Genomic DNA, 17,711 nt, shown 5'->3' with positions numbered 1-17,711 from the left:
TGCACGAGGAAAACAAGGTAAGTCTGCTGCAGATTTTAATACCTACTTGCATGTTACTAGACTGGGTGCAAGTAAATGACAATAGATATTCTGATTTTAAAAGAAAGCATTTAATCCCAGAAGGAAACAATATGGATACCTAAAAAAGTGCAGAAACAGCAAAACACATTTATTTTTCCATTTATTGGCACTTATTTGAAAAATAGCATAAATATTCAACAGAAAAGAGACAAGTTGACCCACACTCAGCTATTAAACCCCCCTATACTGATGTGTCTTCTAACAAAGACTGGAAGAGACACCAGGAGGTTAATTCTTAAGAAATAAGCAAGATTTAAAAAAAAAAAAAAAAAAAAAGAGTTTTGCTCTCACCACAGAAGAGTGAATGCACAGCAACTCTTTGGCACAAACCTGAAACTGCAAAGCCAAACTTTGCCTCAGCAGAGAGAGCAAACAGAGCCCAGCACTCCCGTGTGCATCTGCTCAGGGACAAAGGGCAGCTGCACTGGGGGAGGGACTGCAACCAGCAGGGTGATTATTACAATAATTTAAGAGGAATGATACCAGAAGTAAACCATGTCGTATCTTAACTAGAACAGAGTCAGACTATTAAATACATTCTATTTTCTCTCTACAATAAGGACACACAGAAATGGGTCACTGGCCCTCAGGTCGCCAGGTCTTTGCACTCCAAGTCATCCCTTTCTCATTTTGATGGCTGCTGTCAGTCAAAACTTCATCCATGTGAATCTTTCACAGCAGAGTTCAGCACAGGTTTTCCTCCTACTTGAGGAAGTTTCCATACTTTTCTCACTTTATGACACACTACAAAGATTTAGTGTTTAAAAATAAAACATTTTGCTCCATTCTTAACCTCTCTGGAGAGAAGGTTTGAAACCACAAAGCACAGATACACAGACATGTACAAAGAGGGACTCAGCTGGGGGAGTTCAGCTGCACAACCCCAAGGAGGGTGGCACTGCACAATCCCAGACAGCTGTCCATAGGGGGTCTGCAAATTCTTCCTCCTAGCTGGGGAATTTGAGAGTTGAGATCAGCATGCCTCAACACACTGACTTCTCAAGCATCTCTGATTCCCAGATTCCAGGCTTCCAATCAGCATCTGAAGTTTTCAACAGCAGAAATGACTTGATGTCATTGTCTGAGGAAGAAACATCAGGAAATAAAACACAGATTAAATATGTTTGATGGCCTCAGGCTGTAAAAAGGCATTCAAGGTTCCTCACCGTATCTGTCATATATGAAGACAAATACTGACTTAAAATAATGTATTTCTGAAGTACTAAATACTAAAATATCAGGATTTAATGTATTGTTCCAAATATTGTCACTATTTCCCTATTAAAAGGCCTTTAATAGAGCATCTACCACTTCTATACATCATCTAAATGAGGAAGAAAAAGAAACAAACGCCAGATACAAAACCCCAGAAGGACGTTCCACACCTAATTTAGATTTAGTCACAATAGCAGTCATGATCATGAATAGAATCCAACACATAAATTTGAAAATTCACCAATTTGTTCTTTTCTGACATCCACTGGAACACAGAATTGATTAAGAGCCAATCATAATATTACACAATAATATTAATAATAATCAATTTCTCCCCTGCAATATTCTCCCTTTTATACGAAGAAGAAAAAAAATATAAATATCTAACACTCTGGGAATAGAAATAATTAGTAAGCTGCTTCATTGGTTTTAGGCTGAAGACAAATGTGAGTTATCTGCTCCTCCACAGGCAGGGAGGACACAGGCTGCTGGCAAGCCAGGTCTTCCACAAGCAGGACACACGTACAGTGTCTGTAACTCATGCCAAGGAGATCACATCCACTGCAAACCAGCACCTGCTGACTGACGCGAGCACCCAGTGTGTCTGCAGCCCAAATGCTTCTGTATTGTAGTAAATGTCATACAAATCACTAGAAAGGTGAATTCCTCCTCAAGGAACTGTTCTGGAAGTTTCCTAGAAGTAATGACATTGCTGGAAGTTCCTATGAGGAACAGAATGGGTTACACACAACAGAAAGTCTGGGCGATGTCTCGCCTGTTTGCCGGTGTCCATCAGCGGATTCTGCTTCTCAGTTCATTGGTAACTTGGCCATGAGATCCACTGGCAAAAACGGAGATCTGGAGTCAGACAGTGACACTGGAGAGTCTGTGCTGGTGCCAACTTCAGCTGGGGAGTCACAGGAGGAGCCTGCACTGCTCCTGTTGTCATCCAGGGCGTGTGAGGACAGACTGAAAACAGAGCGGCACCAGGGCGTGAGAAACGAGGCACTGGCTCAAGGAAGTGCCCAAAACAGCCCAAACCATCCCAAAGCCATTCTAAACACACAGGTCCATCTCTGAAGGAGCAGCAAGCCCTGTGAGCTGAAATACAGCTGCAGCTACGCACACAGTCACTTCCAGACTCACACAGGACACTCTGCCCATTTCCTCCTTTGCTCACCCAGGAATGGGGCACAGATCAGAAGTTCCAGACTGAACAATCCACAGCCAGCTTCACTCCATCCTCAAAGCCCTGGGCCAGCATAGCCACAGGCCTTTTTGCCAAGAGAGCCAATGATAAATTGTTCATCTTTCATTGTACTACATATTTCACAGGAAATAAATTCATAACTACAGCTGATCTATCATCAGTGATAGCAGCAAAGTGATTTTTTAAAATTACCATCTCCTAAACCAAGAGGCAGCAATTGAACCCACACTATCCCCACCATAAACAGGGTGTGCAAAAGAGATGTGTTTTTAAAGTACCTTTAAAACATCTATTTTGCAATTGCTACTCAAAGCTTCTGCATTAGTTCAGTACATCAGCTGAGAGGCAAAAAGATAGAAATACATTGAACAACCCTTGACAGTTGTGTAGGCACACCCTATGTATGATTAACCTTTTGACTAAAACACCAGATCAAAATCCCTTGCTATCAATCCCAATCCCAATCACTACAATTTTTAACAAAGTACTTTTTATCTCCTCCCAGCTCCCTCCAGGGAGGGTCAGACAGACTCATGTTCTTTTGTGACTCAGAACAAGGGAAAATAAGAAAAATCCAATTCACCCAAAAAGCATCAGCATTCACATTTGATTGCAATTTGAGTCAGCCTCCAAAAGCTATCATCCATGAGGTGTCTTTTCCTAAAAATGCTCAACACCCCACATTATCAGTCAGGCCTAGAAACTGCAGAATTGTAGGGAACATTGCTGCCTGTTTACTGTGATAATTTCAGTGCTGTAACATTATGAGATATCTCTATTAGAAAAAGGCAAAAACAAACACAAAAAACTTCAAGCATTATCACTGCTAGGAAGAAAACAAAAAGGAAAATATTTGTAATGCTTCTACTGAAAGGGACAACAAACAGCACAGCATTTACCATGCCCCAAGGTCCGCCTGATGTGCAGCCTCAGGGGTTAGCATGTTGCTGGATCCTTGGAATAATCTTTTTGGGTGATCTTCCATCTCTGTCACACCTTTGGGAAGAGATACCGGTGATAAAAATTATGACTCATTTAAACTAAAATCTACTTCCATTGTACTTCTACAGAGCAAACAGAATAGAGGTTTGAACTCACAATATTTCATATGCAGAACATAGAATTTAGATGCTGAGATTTTAAAGACTCTCTGTTTCCTGGAACCATTTTGTCCAAGCTTCAGTACAGTTTAGTGAATAATTAACTAAGGCTTAGCTATCAGATATTTATTCTTCAGTAGTGAAGAATAATCCTTTTGTTTTGGTTTATCCAGCTATCAGTTCACTGATCAGCTCCACCACAGCAGAGAAGCTGAAAATAAGAAAAAGGAACAAGCTCCAGGATTACCACAAAACTTTTCTATTGACTTTGATTTCCAAACACTCTAGAAGAGGAGAGGATAGACACATGCTTGAATAGGCTATGACTGAACTCAATGAAAGTGTTTTAAAAGTTGTCTCAGAGCCAGAGGTGTTCTGTAACAAAGGTGAAGCCTGAAGATATAAAAATAGGTGCAATAAAATTTCCAGAAGTTAAACTTGAAGAAAAATGCAGAAAGACAGAGAAACATTTCCTAATAAAGTTGCAAGGTGCCAACCAGGCCTGTGCATCAGCTTTGGGTACAGTACATGTGTACTTCAGTTAACCAGGACTTTCAAAGTTTTCTCTTTAAGTTAAATATACCAATAGTTGTATTTATTGTTTTGTTAAGCAGGTTACATCAGATTTTTATCACATCTATATGACCACAGCAATGGGGAGGAATTAGAACAAAACAATTATTAGCTATATGGAATTAGAAGCTTTATGGAGTAGTAAAACCTAATTTAATATGTTCTGTTTCTAGTTCCCTTTTGAAGTTCCAGCCAACTGGACAGAATTATGAAGACAGCTATATGAATTATTATATAACTAACAAGTTGGCCTACTGTATTTGCCAACCTAAATACTGTACCTTTTCTTTTCATTGATCCAAGAACACTTGGTCGAATGCAGTTAATTGGGCTCTGGCTTCTCCTGCTAAAAGAAGACAAATGCTGCTCTGAGATCACCATTAAAAGAGAAAGGTTGAAAAAAGAATCAAAAGATACTCAGAAAACAAACTACTGTGTGGAAACTAGTAAGAAAACAGGCATTAAAACAGCTTATCCAAAACAAGTCCTTTTTCTTCCCTCTGAACATAGGCCAGGGAGCACAGAGAAGAACTGAGCAGGAAATGTTTAATTACATTATTTCACAACTAGGGCAGTCTAAAAGCTCTCATCCAGACACTGACTACTTCTCAGCTGACAGGCTGAACTGTGAGGGCCTAGTAAAATTTAATTGCATGCCCACATCACTCAAAGGAGTAACAAACCCTAAATCTGTTTGTGTTTTCTTTCCCTCAAAATTCAATTACTAAAGATGTGAATGAGAGCAATATAGAGCCTACACTGGGAAGACAGATGCCACAATGGAGCCCATTTCCCAATGTTATGACATGAGTGTTTTGACAAATGTTTTACAACACTGTAAAATCTGAAGCCTACATGAGTATATGAAGTTGTGTTTGTGCTCAGAAATCAATTATGGATACAACAAACTCTGGTATTTCAAATGCCTACTATGAACAAGCTACTTCAATTTTCTATCACTGATACGATCTGGTGACATACCTCGAAAATCTTCTTGTTGGACTTGGGCTGGGACTTGGAGGCAACCCACTGCTGCTCACCAGACTTTGCAAAGATGGTGAGAAACATTGCTGAGAGGAAAATTGCATTTATTACAAATACTGTATAACTCCCATGTGGTAACAATTGATGCTTAACTGCAGAGAAATAAACAACCCAGTATCAAATTCAGCAACCAGTCACTGGGTATGCTGAGAATAATTTTTTGCTACTGAGAAAAAAATTTATATTGGACAGATTCCATTTTCATGCAGATTTGTTTCACTGTACTCTAGTTAAACAGACTTATTTGTTTTTTATTAACCACAGCATAACAGCTGAACACTCCACAGAAATTCACATCCACAAGATGAGCAGCTGGTATTTTCTGGTTTGGGGTTTTAGGGGGTTTTATTTACTCTCTAGTTTCTTGTTTGCAGCTGAGGTAGAAAGGAGCAGGTGGCTTAATCTTTTGCTACTAATTTGGTTGAATTTATTTAGCTCTACTTAAGATAAAACCATTATTACCACATTTTGCTCACCTTCCCTATGCCTCGTGTAGGTGAAGGAGCTGGAGAAACTGGAACAAAGTCTACTTGCTTTGGTGATAGTGATTTTTCAAAATCATTGTCACTCTGTAAACAGTACACATAATTAATCTTACAACCAGGTACCTTAACAAGAAAAGGACTGATCGGTGTGAAATCCCAAAGTTATCCTCCATCATATCAACAATTTTTAGGCAGCCATTTACAAGCTTATTCTTAACAAAAAAAAAAAACCCAAAAAACCAAAAAAAAACCAAAACCAAAAAAAAAAAACCAAAAAAAAACAACCACCCAACCCCTTAAATATTACATGGAGAGTATCAGAACATGGAAGAAAATTTGAATAGGCAGACATCCATGCAATTTCCTTCAGCCCAAGGAACCCACATGTACCTTGATCATTTGATAGCTCTGTACCTCATTAGTGTGAAAAATTGCTGATCAAAAGCAGTGCTATACAGCAACTTAACTGTAGGTCAAACTATCAAAGGAAATGTCGACATGAGAGAGTCTCTAGTGTCCTGATACTGATGATAGAAACACAAATTAAAGCATGAATGCATTACCAGGCTCAAGCTCTCCTCCCATGAGTGGCTCATCTGCATTGCTACTTGCACTTCTCTATAAAGAAGAAAAGAAATGTGTTGTCCTGGGCCCGCAGAGAGCTGTAGTGACTGTGCTGCTCTGCCTTAGTGCTCACCTTTCTCGAACGGTTTCCCTGTTCAGCAAATTCATTCCTTCTTCCTAAAAGATTAGCACATGAAGAAGTAAGGTCAAAAAAAAAACCCCACTTTTTTTTCCAGCAAATCAGAAAAGCTGTGGTTTCACTTCACTTTGGCATGTGGAAAATTTAATTCAGCTCGGTTAAGCAACATAATTTCAAGTTCTCATCCATGGAAAGGAGTGAGGAGGAGAGGATGAGAAAGAAAATGTAGCAGGAGAGACCATCATGTAAGAAGTGCTTATGTGAGCTGGTGGTTTCCCAAGCAGCTTTATTTTCATTACTAACCAAGAGGTAGCTACAAAACTGAATAATGATAGTATGAACCAGAAATTCTGCACATGCCAGAGCATCTTTATGCAGTCTTGAGTAATATAATTTTACAAAGGGGACACTAGCACAGATAAACCTCAAAAACATGGCTGGGTTCTTACCTTACTCTATGGGTTAGTGACTAACTAGACACTTGTCAGCATCTCATTTGCAATACACTGCATTGCACACAATGAATTCAGGATTCAGTGAGGTTTTTTTCTAAAAAAAACTCCATAAAATATTATTAAAATGGATCGAATATGTAAAATTAAACTAAACATTAACACCAAGTACAAACATGACTCAATCTCCTCTTAGGCAGACACCATTCCTTAAAATTAACTGAATGCTACCCAGTTTGTTCAGTGAATGAATAGGTTCCCTAATTCAAGAGTAAAAGTTCAACTAAACATCTTCACAATCCTCATCATAAGTAGGAAGAGTCTAACTTCTTCACCTGTGTGATAATTTGCTCAGATTTGAAAGAGATTAGAAGTAAATATTGCAGGCTCTCAATGAGTATACAGGACATGGAATTAATTCCAACTTGTGGATCTAATGCTCACTTAGAAAATTACTGTTTGCTTTAATAAATGGATGACACAAACATGAATGCAGGAGCCTTTTCCAGAAGACTGAATTATCAAATTTTACTTCAGATAATAGAGCAGACCCACAAGAGTTCATTCCTTTGCTCTCAGCATATTTCTCATTAAATATCTCCCTGCTCACTGCAGGAGGGTTGGACCAGATGACCTTTAAAGGTCCCTTTCAACCCAAACTAATTTATGATTCCATGATATTTACATATTATTCCTAAGCTTTTTTATATTGATAAAAAGAGCTGTACAACTGACCCAAGTACTTCAGAGTCTATTTAAGCCAGTAAATTATTTACATAATGAAAGCAAGCAGTTATTTTCTTCAGGATTACTGTGCAACTACCTTAAATAACCGAGGTAGGAAGCAGAAGTGCCTTCCACCACTCAGGCACCACCATACTCTAAAAATGCTGTCTGAAGCATTAAATTGTTTTCTTAACTTTTGACCCTGTAAAAATTAAGCCTATCTATTGAAAACTAGCCAGCTAAAAAAAAATATTCAAAAAATTAAGCATCTTCAAGCCAATTTTATAACCATTCTACTGTCAAAAAGTGGAGATATAAAATGAAGGAGACACAGGAGTTTGAGTTTGTTGATTTTAAAGCTGGAGTGTTCAGCCTGCGGTGTGCTGGCTGGGAGCAGAGCTATTTGAGCCTGCTCAGATATTCCCCACACCACCCCCCTTCCCGAGTGTTTGCTCTGCTGCCCTTCCCCCTCCGTTCCTGCTGTGACAGCACAAGTACAGGGATCTGGATAAGAAAATTATACAGATGAAAAATAGCCCAGCCAGAAGAGTACAGACTATTTTTCAGCCAGAGTGCTTCCTTATCCTGCTCATTTTCTGGCTGCACAAAAGTCTTGTGCCAACACAAGTTAAGGAACACTTTGTTATTGGCCCCGAATATTTATGCTGGCACTGCTGCCAAAAACTTGGTGAAACTTTACCCTAAGGGTTTACATTAAAGGTTTCCTTTCTAAAATGTCCATTTTAAGAATCCTCTCTCTGCTCAAATCTTCTCCCTGCTGTAAGATGCATTTTGCTTCATGAAACGTAGAACTGGGCAGGCAGTGTGAAAATAAAATCCAGCCAGTTGAAGGACATTAAACATTGGCTGCAAAAAAACCCAAGCACCTATAAAAAACTCATTTAGAAGAATCTGTGCTTACTTGTTTGATTTGATGAAGACGGCTGCTAGGAATACGGATAGGAGACGATGGCACAAACTGCAAAACAAAGTCACATACAACTGAAAGGCCAGCAGAAGGCAGGGAAAGGTGCCACAGAAATGTTAGTGGTGTTGCCTCAAACTAAAAATAACCTAATTTAAAAAAAAAAATCACTTATAACATTCTCAGTGTATATCTAACCTACATTACTTACTTGCAAGAACATGTTAATGTGTATTTCCACATTATGCTGCTTTGTAGGCTCACAGATGCTAATTGGTATCAGCCTGGCTTCCATTCCATTTCCAGGCAACTAGAACTGACAGCTTTCCCCACAGAATGGAGCTGCTTTTCACCAGCACACTGTCACCCCCAGTATATATGTTGGCATAAATATTTTCCTTTATGTGATTCAGAATATTTATTTTCATTTAAGTGATCCAGAAAGCTCCCCAATAGATCCTTTAAAAATTCGATGCATTGTACAAAAAGGTTCCTGGATTGCTGTCTGCCTATAAATGAGTATTTTGACAGGTGAAAAAAATCAGCTATTAGAAGGCTAACAAAGAGTTAAACACTTTCTTTATGGTTTCTCAAGAGCTTCACCAATTTGGGTGAAATCAGAGAAGACGTCACTAAAAATGGTCTTCTGTTAATGTTGACAGTTTTGCATCAAGGTCTCACTGGAATGCTATGATCTAAAACTGCACATCCAAAACCGAGTAATTTAAAGTGATTATTTTCTCAAAATATAGGTTTTTTTCATATATTTCCCATCCCTCACATTGTCAACCCTCAGTTGATTTATGTCATAGCTATTCAGGGAACAAAAATTCTAAACCAAAGCCTTGAATAGAGGTTTAACTTCTCTGTAAGATGAAAATCCTTCCAAAAAATAAGGTGTCTTTGCAAAATGGATGTGTTCAGCAAGTAAGGCTAGCATTAATATAGGTGTTTTTATACTTCATTCATTATAAGGCTTCATCTGCTTCACAAAACATTACTGGAGCTCTTCATCATGCTGAAGCTGGAGAACTAACAAACATTCAGTTAACTGTTACTGCACCATCTTCTTAGAAGTGTCACAGAGAATACAAGGATTTTGCTGCCTGACAGGGTAGGTTAATACAGAATATTAATGCTTCATAGATCCAGAACCCTCCTTCCAAAAAAAACAAACACAAAGACATCACACCCTGATCTCACAAAAGAATTCAGCCTATCAGGCTCACCCAGAGGATGACTAACGTTTGTGCCAGAATTTAGTCATCCTAATATATAATACTAAAGTCTAACAGCTATAAGATCTTGATTTGCTACTTTTAAAGTTCAGTTTAGTTCAGCTTTACTATAATACTGGGTTCCCAAAAATCCTGTGCACCTAATAAAAATTCCTCCAAGCTGCACCAGCCAATGCAGACCTTGAGTTGACCTTGATTCTCACACAGAGAAAAGGATTTGGACAATAGTGCATTCCTGCCTATTCACTCTGTCATTCCACAGTAGAAATGCATTTGTTCCACTCATTATATTCTAATTTTATGACTGTGATCCACATACTTTAAGATTTGACACTTACAGAATGTGTACAAAAACAGTGGCTTGCAGTATAAAACAAAAAGTATAAAAAGACAATTAAGTATTCCTCTGCAGGGTCTGATGCACCAACAGCCCTGAGGATCCTACATCTTGCTTCCAACAAGTCAGCATCATTGCTTTGTCAGTGTGTAAAACTCACTTTTGCTCTGTTTGCATATTTTAATTTAATTCTTATGAAAAGAAACCTCTGTCTCTTTCAAAGGATACTTGCTAAACTGAACCCATTTATTAAAATTATGCTGTTCCAATCTCCAATGTTTTAAGAGAGGAAAAAAAGATTAATAAAAACATTACAAATCATTGGACTTCGACAGGGAAGGGAAACACCTTCCCCCCTACTCCAGTGTGTCAGATACTGTGTTCCAGTGCAGGTACAGTCTCAGCAGTGCCAGGCTGGCAGGAGCCAGGTGAGCAGGGGCTGTCCCAGTGCTCTGCCCTGCCCTGCAGTGCCCTCTGCCTCCTGCCAGCACAGCCACCTGTGGGGCCACACTGAACCAGGCAGGGAAACTACCAGCTTAAAAAAAAAATAGAAAAAAATTTAACATCAACTTCTGCTGAAATAGCACCTAAATATCTAACCACAGAGCCAACTGCTCTGCCTAGGCAACAAAACAAAAACCTCAGCCATGCAAAACAAAGCAAAAAAACATCAAAACATTTACTCACTGGTATCTCCTGGAAGAAAATAAACTGCAGATAGTGAGCCTGGTTTACCCTTCCTTAGCAATTTGTAGTGTCAGAAAACTGCAGATCAAGCCTCAGCTCAAATGGCACCACTGCCCTTGCAGTTATCATTATAAATCAGCTGAAGTCTGAGACTTGGAGAAGCTACTCCCAAAAACAGATTGTGGAATTCAGCTGAGCAACTGGGACAGCACTGATGGAGTTGATGTTGTATAATCTCCAATTAACAGAGATTTTAGCAACTCCCATTGTTCCCCTGACAGGGAACATCACACTTTTTTTCCACAAAGTTCAACAAAATGTAAAATTTAATCTGTGCTTGCAATACTTGTAATAAAGAAGTTTCAGTTGGTTACTGAATCTTTTAACCCTCTTACAGCTTACAGTGCAGTAAAACTTGGATTAGTTTTCTTAAATACAAAGAAGTGGGTTTTGAAATACAGTTTACTACCTTCTTATGTAAAATTTAATTTACAAAAGTAGATGTGATCTAGCTCCTTAGGATATCTCTAACATCATAAAACTAAATGCAATTCTTTGCTATTGGAAGAATTCCAGGGAAGGTTGGTTAGGGTCCTTGATGCTGAAAGTTTAATTGTATTACAAAATCATTTATCTGTGGATGATCTTGCTTTAAGACCACAGAAGGATGAGAATCTCTAAGATCCTTTCCAGTTCCATCCTCCCTGCAATATTCAACAGAACCATAACCCAGGTAACTCAAAGAAGCATTTCAAAGTAGAAAAGGCACTGATCTACCAGTCAGTGGGGAACTTGATTCTTAGTGCAAGTAAAATTTCATGTATTTTGTCAGCATCTGATCAGCTGGGAGTGGAGAAGGATAACATTAGTGTGAGGGGAATGGTTAGAAACATCATCCCATGAAGATGGAAACACTGGTTAAGTCCAGGAGACTGCAACATTTATGAGGGGCAGGCAGAAGAGCTGTCCATCAGTGAATTAGCTCCAGCTTCCCAGTAAGTTCTGGGTAAGGCAGCCTGAATTAGCATCTTTTTAGCCCAACAACTGAGGATCTTCAGGGGTAAACACAATAAACTGAGCTTTTGCCTGACCACAAGCACAACCAGATTTACACTAAGCTGCCGCCCTAAAAATATGAAGAAAGAGACTTGATTGAGAAACCTTGACCATAACACTTTCTTTCAGTTTTTTTATGCCAGCAGGAGAAAGGCTTTTCTACCAATCTTTTTTAAATAAAACTATCTTGGTTCTGTTACAGATGCAACCTTTGCTGAAGTATTTGTCTGCACTTCCTTCTTAAGCATCAGAAATCATTTAGGACATTGATTACTGTTAATAATACAGTTACATAATTAGTTTTCTTAGCAAGCCACCTTTCTTACTCTACCTTAGAACACCTATTTTACAAGCAAAGTAATGATCACAATGAAATACAAGCATTCTCCAAGCCAAATGATCTGTGAGTAACTTTTCATTATAGCTACAGCACATTAATGTCACGGTCTAGAGCCTTGTTTCTGAAAGCAATGTGGTATTAGTTTCACAGACTGCAATCTAATTTTGTTGATTCCTGTTTGCACACTTGTGCTTGGCAGCTGCTGGGCTTGGTGCAGGAGTTTTCTTACCAGGCTGTGCCGGTTCATGACGGTGGTGCTGTTCCTGCGGGTGCGCAGGACGCTGCCCTGGAACACCTGGGAGTTATCACTGCAAAAAGAAACACTTGTCAAATGCAAAAGCCATTTCCTTCCCAGCAAAAAAAGCACCTCTTCATATCAGCTCAGTTTCAACTGCTGTGACAGCTCTCCTGTCGAGACAAAGCACTCCAGAGACAGGTAGCTAAGAACTCTTTGAGCTCGCTGGCAGAGAGTGCAAATCAACTTATTCATCCTCCAATTCCCAGCTACTTCAATTAATGATTTCAATTAATCATTTGGTGTCTTTGGAATAATTGAATAATTGTTTAGACTGTGGGGATTTATTATGTTTGGAATGGCTGCTGCTTGTATATTGCTTCAAATGTCATTAAACACAACAAATATATAAATGGCTTGTAAGCAGTAACTGAAATCAGCCTTGATCCCACAGATAAAACAGAATTTAAAAATACAGCATCTTGATAAATCTTATCACTACAAACATTTAATATGTTCTGAATATTTTTACAGGAAAAGTTTAATTTAACTTACAGCAAACCCAGTTTTTAAGGCCCCACAGGAGCATATCCATTGAATTATAGGATATAGGAATATAGGATTATTTCTTTTACACAAAATGAACTTCTTTCTTAAGGCAATTTTAGTTCTATTGATTCCTAAAGCAAGTTTTACTGGTCATGTCATCACCAGTGTTATCAACAGTCAATGATCAGCACTTCATAAATATGACTGGAGAAATAAACTAAATTTTATGGTCACTAGAAAAAAAAATGTTGAGCCACAACCCTACAATCCCCACACCCAAAAATCAGTGAGGAACTTCACAGGTAAACAAATCCAAATGTAAGACTGTAATTAGATATGAATTACAAGAATTCACATTGTATCTCTTTTTATTTTTTTTCTTGGCTGCTAACTTGGGATGAACTAAAGCCCCCCACAAATGCAATTTCTTTAAAACTAACCTGACCAACAGCACTACCTTGCTGTAAGCACTGATAATCCTACTGCACTTTCATGAAACACCACTGTCAGAATCCTCTAGTTTATAACACACCAGATACACACATAAGTTTTAGACAGCTTTTATGTAGCTGTAAATACAAAACAAATAAAGCTTATACTGTGAAATAAAAGCCAACAGCAATTGGCATAAGCAGTGTACTTTCTGCCAAGAAAAATGCATAGACTCTCCTCCAAAATGTCAAGTACATAGGACCAGACATGGTTTACAATTTTCCAAGAAGTTTCACTCAGCTCACACCCACGAGAGATCAAACAGCTGCTATTTGACAGAGGTGGAAGAGGAGAAATTGGAGGGATCCATGACATGATGTTTAGAGATGAGTTTTGGCTGAGGCCAAGAGCCACAATTCTTTTCAGAGTAGATGTACTGGTTGGCATGCAAACACAAGACAAACAGCACATCCTGAAATCCAGGGTCTGAGTCAAGAAAACAGGTTGGAACAATCCTGTCCCACTTTACCATAGCCTGAGTCCAGTAGTCAGTGCTAACTAGCAGAGAGAAAAAAGACCTACAAATAATCCTGTCTTTAATCTCCCCTGCAAAAATACCAGAACTGGTCAGACCTCAGACTTACTTTTCACAGAAAACTACAGTTCCCATTAAAAATCAATTTTATTTGGCACAAAAACAAGAGTTAAAAGTTCTGTGAAATATAACTTTTGTGATCTAAAATACTTATATATTAAGCATATAACTGTTCTCTGGATCTGTGGCAACTCTTTTTCCAAGTTCTTACTAAAAATGAAGAAGTCAAAATGGGAGGCAGAGGAGAAAAGGCAAGCTGTGTAAGAGCAAGAGCTTTTGTTTCAGTTTACCCAACAAAGCCATTCTGGGAAAAACTGAAGTTTCTTGCCAAGAGCTGCAATCTTGCAAAAACAGTATTCTGCTGGAAAATTCCAAACTAACAGGCAAACCACGGCAACCACCTCAGATTAGTTCAATGGCATTCAGTTTTATTTGTATGAACACCTAACCCATAGTGTATGCACAGTGTCAAGGCAAGACCTCAGGCCTTACCCTTCTATCTGCCCAAACCCTGCACTAAATAATTTGTTTGTTTTTTTGTTGGGTTTTTTTTTTCTTTTTTTTAAGAGTCAAGGGTCTTAGAGTTTCCAATTTACAAAAGGCTGAGATTATAAAAACGTCTTGTCTCAGTTACACAATTAGATCACCTGCTCAGAAACCTCCCAGGGGAGAGCTTCCATATACAACCATCCATACTGCATTAAAATGTGAAATGGAGTAGTTCCATTGTGATTATGTAAAAGAATCAAAATTGCATTCAGTTAACATTAAATCAGGATGGAATAGGCAAGAAGTGGTATTTTGTCTGAACTGTCAGACACTGTTAACCATTTTGGTAAAAGAGGTATGTGAGATTTGTTCATCACTTGACATCCAGTTTCTTACAGAAACAGAAAGGGAAAAAATCAATCCACCAGGAAGTACTTATCCTGTAATATGCTATAGTTTATGAAACTTACTGTCAATATGCTCTCCCAAAATGCAGACACACCACTAACAGCAGCTCATGGACCACTGAGAGTTGGATGGAAGCCACACCATGTAGCAGATGGGGCATCTCCCAACTCCTCAACAGTCCAGAGGAGAAAAGAAACAGCCTTTTGGGTTGTTTACCCAAACAAACCGTACAAGAAACCCTACCTGTCTGAAAGCTTTCACCTGCCCCTTGCCTGCCACTGCCACTTTCTGTCCTGTCGGCTGAAGACAACCAGACCTGGCAAACATCCAAACAGACCTGCCACGGGCTGTGGCAACATCCAAGCACAACTGTCTACACAACACATTGTATTCCTCCCAGTAATGCATTCTACAGAAATTAGTATCGCCCAGGAAAATTCCTGGGCACCTGACACACTGTTTTACGCTAAATGTAAAACTTACGTCAAGGTCCCGTGAAATGACCCTCCTGACCAAATTTGCCTGATTATTCCGAAAGCATTTACTGTTGCAATCACACCCACAGCAGTGATTTATTTCGTTCAGACTTGATCCATTACAGAAATCACCGCGATTGTTATTCGATGTGTAAGAACAGCCACAACTCTGACGTTGCGGACGGTGTTTCTCTGCAACACAGCAGACCTTGGTGAAAACAAAGCGTTTCAGTAAAACCGAAGCCCGTCTTCCCGGGCTCCCTCGCACCCCTCACACAGGGAGGGAACAGGATATGTTCCCTAAATCCCTCCCAGCCTGGGACAGCGTTCAGGAGTCGACTTTTCCCCGTGGCGCCGCGGAGCATCCCCGGAGCCCCCGCACGGCCGGGCCGGGCCGGGCGCGCCCCGGGCCCCTCACCTGAGCCCGTGGATGAGCGGGGCGCTGTTCGACCGCCTCAGGCCGCCGCCGTCGCCCGGGGCCGCGGCGCTCCCCGGCGGCAGCTCCAGGTCCAGCTCCATCTTCTCCTGAGCCATCGCGGCGGCGGCGGCTCCGGCTCCTCCCGCTCCGCCCATCCGCGGCCTCAGGCCGCCGCTGCCCCGGCCCTGCCGAACCCGCAGGCGGGGGGGCTGCCGCAGCAGCGAAGCCGCATCCCGGGGCTCCGGGGGCGGCCCGTGCCCGCTGCTCCCGCTGATCCCCGCAGCCCCCGCGGGCCCCGGGCCGCTCTCCCCGCCCGGCCCCAGCGCAGGCGGGCCCGGGCGCAGGGCGCAGGCGCAGCGCTCCGGCCGGGCCGCTCGGGCACTGCTCCGGCCGGCTGAGGGGTGCGGGTGTGCTCGTTCTCCACAGCTCTGGTAGATCTGAGGTGTCTAAATGTGCTCGTTCTCCACAGCTCTGCCACACTGAGGTGTCCAAATGTGCTCGTTGTGCACAGCTCTGGCACACTGAGGTGTCCGGGTGTGCTCGTTCTCCACAGCTCTCTCACTGAAGGCCACAGTGCTGATCGCTACCTAGTGAAAATATCGCCTCTGAGTTCATACCGAGCTGTTGTCGCTTGCAGAAATACCAGTGGATTGTCCTCTCCCAGAGAGATCCAGGAATAAAGAATAAAACCAAACGTTTTCAAAATAGTAGCTACATGTGGGCCTAGTTTACACCTAGATGAGGTTGTGGTGAAATGGTTGGAAGGTCGATGCCATGCTGGCTGGTGGACAGTGCTGAGATCCTAACCCTTGGGAAATGGGAATCTGGTTTGCCTTAACAGGGCATTTTCCGTAGAGTCATGGAATGGTTTGGATTGGAAGGGACATTAAAAACCATTTTGATCCACCCCCCTGCCACGAGCAGGGACATCTTACACTATCCTAGGGTGCTCCAAGCCCTGTTCAGCCCAGCCTTGGACACTTCCAGGGATCCAGGGGCAGCCACAGCTTCTCTGGGGAACCTGTGCCAGGAGCTCACCACCCTCATAGGGGAGAATTTCCTCCTAATATCCAATCTAAACCCACTGGCTTTTGATTTGAAGCCATTCCTCCTTGTCCTGTCAATCCAGGCCCTTGTAAATAATCTCTCTCCATCTCTCTTGTCAATTTTCTTCAGGTTCTGGAAGGCCACAATTAGGTCACCTTGAAGCTTCTCTTCTCCAGGTTGAACAATCCCAATTGTCTCAGCCCTTCCTCATAAGAGAGGTGCTCCAGCTCTTCATCTGTTTATAGTGAGAGTTTCAGGCAGTCTTTAGGAACAGAAATAAGCAGAGAAAGAGAGCAGATTATAGAGAGCTAAAACATTTTTCCATGGGCTCCATGCTTACTGATTTACCTAGGGCTGATGACATTTTGTGACAGTGGCTGTGATTATTTCACTCACAGGGGTATTTCCCTGGCACTATAAAATATCCCCCACATCATCACTCACTTCATGGCCACCAGTCCCTATGTATCACTGTACTCACTTATCTCATTCTCTATGAATATTCATCCTTCACTTGTGTCTCCCAAGCTCTGTTTAACACATTCTCTCCTTTCTTAACCCCTCTTGCCATGGTGCTGTTTATCTAACTCAACAACTTGTGATTTCCTCATTTCCATCATTCTGCTCCACAGCACAACTGTCCCAGAGGCATCTCACCTTTGCCTCATTACCCTCCTCAGCTCTTTGAGGGTCACCCTGACAGTCCCCACTTTTTTTTGGACACATATTCCCATTAAAGTTCTGTTGGGTACAGTAAATCCTGGTCAGAGAGTGGGACGATGTGCCTGGCACTGAAAAATTTGAGGGCATGAAGCAGTTGTTTTTGAGCTCTCTGCCACATTTTGGACATTGCTGCCTTTTTCCTTAACAGTATCCTGGTACATGGCATT

General features: G+C 40.9%; 1 protein-coding gene across 2 annotated transcripts; it reads right to left on the bottom strand.

The window, feature by feature from the left end:
• Positions 1 to 164: 164 nt before the first annotated feature.
• On the bottom strand, positions 165 to 15,938 carry LOC117002901 (P2R1A-PPP2R2A-interacting phosphatase regulator 1). 2 transcript variants are annotated; one of them, XM_033072440.2, is made up of 10 exons: positions 15,775 to 15,938; positions 12,402 to 12,480; positions 8,512 to 8,568; positions 6,406 to 6,449; positions 6,272 to 6,326; positions 5,700 to 5,792; positions 5,161 to 5,249; positions 4,461 to 4,522; positions 3,406 to 3,502; positions 165 to 2,265 (listed from the first exon to the last, which is right to left on the bottom strand). In XM_033072440.2, the coding sequence occupies exons 1-10, from the start codon at positions 15,927 to 15,929 to the stop codon at positions 2,106 to 2,108; spliced, it is 891 nt and encodes a 296-aa protein (XP_032928331.1). In that variant the 5' UTR covers positions 15,930 to 15,938; the 3' UTR covers positions 165 to 2,105. The 2 variants fall into 2 exon arrangements, with proteins under 2 accessions (XP_032928331.1, XP_032928330.1); XM_033072439.2 differs by having other exon boundaries at positions 4,461 to 4,525; positions 15,775 to 15,936.
• Positions 15,939 to 17,711: the final 1,773 nt, after the last annotated feature.

Source organism: Catharus ustulatus, chromosome 14 (assembly GCF_009819885.2).
Source record: "Catharus ustulatus isolate bCatUst1 chromosome 14, bCatUst1.pri.v2, whole genome shotgun sequence".
In the NCBI taxonomy this organism is placed as follows: Eukaryota; Metazoa; Chordata; class Aves; order Passeriformes; family Turdidae; genus Catharus; species Catharus ustulatus.
This window is presented reverse-complemented; position numbering and strand designations above follow the sequence as displayed.